Genomic DNA, 1,064 nt, shown 5'->3' with positions numbered 1-1,064 from the left:
GGGGGAGTGGGAGGTGGATTTTTTTTTATATTGCCTGTTATAATATCCACTTCTCTGGTCCTTCAGAACAATTGTGTATATTTTAACAATTCCTCTCTTGTAACAACTGCTGTGTATTTTCCTTTTCAGTGACAGGCCTTGACCCAGATGTTTCTATTGTGGCCATTGGATTGGTTTGCACGGTTTACACCTCTTTTGTAAGTGTGCAGGTTCAGTTGGAAAGATAACTCCAATGTAATTAAACAAGTCAGTATCATACGTGAGGCGCAATGGGAAAATCAGTCACATATTGCAAAAATAGTGTTGTGTATTGACTGCATATATGATAGTGTAAGTCTCTGCTACACCCCTTTTTGAAAAGTGATGTATGATGGAGTCTTATATTGCACAGTGGATATATATATGGACTAATCTCATATCATAAAGTACATTATCACCTGAGCTAATGGACATTTACTGATTTGAAATACACATGTATTCATTAGAAATAGCAGCTGAGATGTAGCATTTCAAGTTATTCGCTCTCCTGGTACTCCGTTTTGAAAAATGTGAGTTTGAATTTAGGACTTTTCATTTTGCCTGAAGACAGGTCTGAATAATGACTAGAAATGCTCCTGAAATGTTGGAAATAAAGATGCCAGCCAAGTTGATGAAATCAAATAAGTTTTTTGCTTCTCCTGTAAAATTTAACATTTCTACTCTAAAATATCAAGCACCAAAGAAATTTGAGTTCAGAAACAAACAAAAAATGATGTTTTTAGAAACGAAACCACTGCAAATGGAGAGATACAGACAGAAGATAAAGGTTAGAAAAGTTCTTTTATTTTGTGATAAAGGGGACCAAGCATTCTCACATATAAATATTCATGAATTCAGAAAATTAGGCTACTTATGTTTGATTTTTGGTTTGTGTCATTTGTGGAAAAGGTGTAAGCAAAAAATTTAGTTGTGTTTGCTTGATTGTTTTTATGGATTTAATATTCTTTACTTTCCCTGGCAGCTAAAAATCTCTTGCCCTTATCTTTACTTATATGCTTCTCCCCTCCTTCCTTCAACCTCCCCCC

At 34.9% G+C, this 1,064-nt stretch overlaps 1 protein-coding gene across 4 annotated transcripts in view; it reads left to right on the top strand.

Moving 5' to 3' along the window:
- LOC101859323 (sodium-dependent multivitamin transporter) overlaps positions 1 to 1,064 on the top strand; it is a 67,624-nt gene that overhangs the window by 46,061 nt on the left and 20,499 nt on the right. For all 4 annotated transcript variants that reach the window (XM_013081309.2, XM_013081310.2, XM_005096304.3 and 1 more), the window contains one exon: positions 130 to 197. In XM_013081309.2, the coding sequence (XP_012936763.1) occupies positions 130 to 197 (68 nt within the window). The remainder of the gene's footprint in view (positions 1 to 129; positions 198 to 1,064) is intronic.

The sequence above is a fragment of the Aplysia californica genome, unplaced genomic scaffold (genome assembly GCF_000002075.1).
Source record: "Aplysia californica isolate F4 #8 unplaced genomic scaffold, AplCal3.0 scaffold00125, whole genome shotgun sequence".
Taxonomy (NCBI): domain Eukaryota; kingdom Metazoa; phylum Mollusca; class Gastropoda; order Aplysiida; family Aplysiidae; genus Aplysia; species Aplysia californica.
Note: the sequence above shows the minus strand (reverse complement) of the source record. Positions and strands in the feature narration are given on the sequence as shown.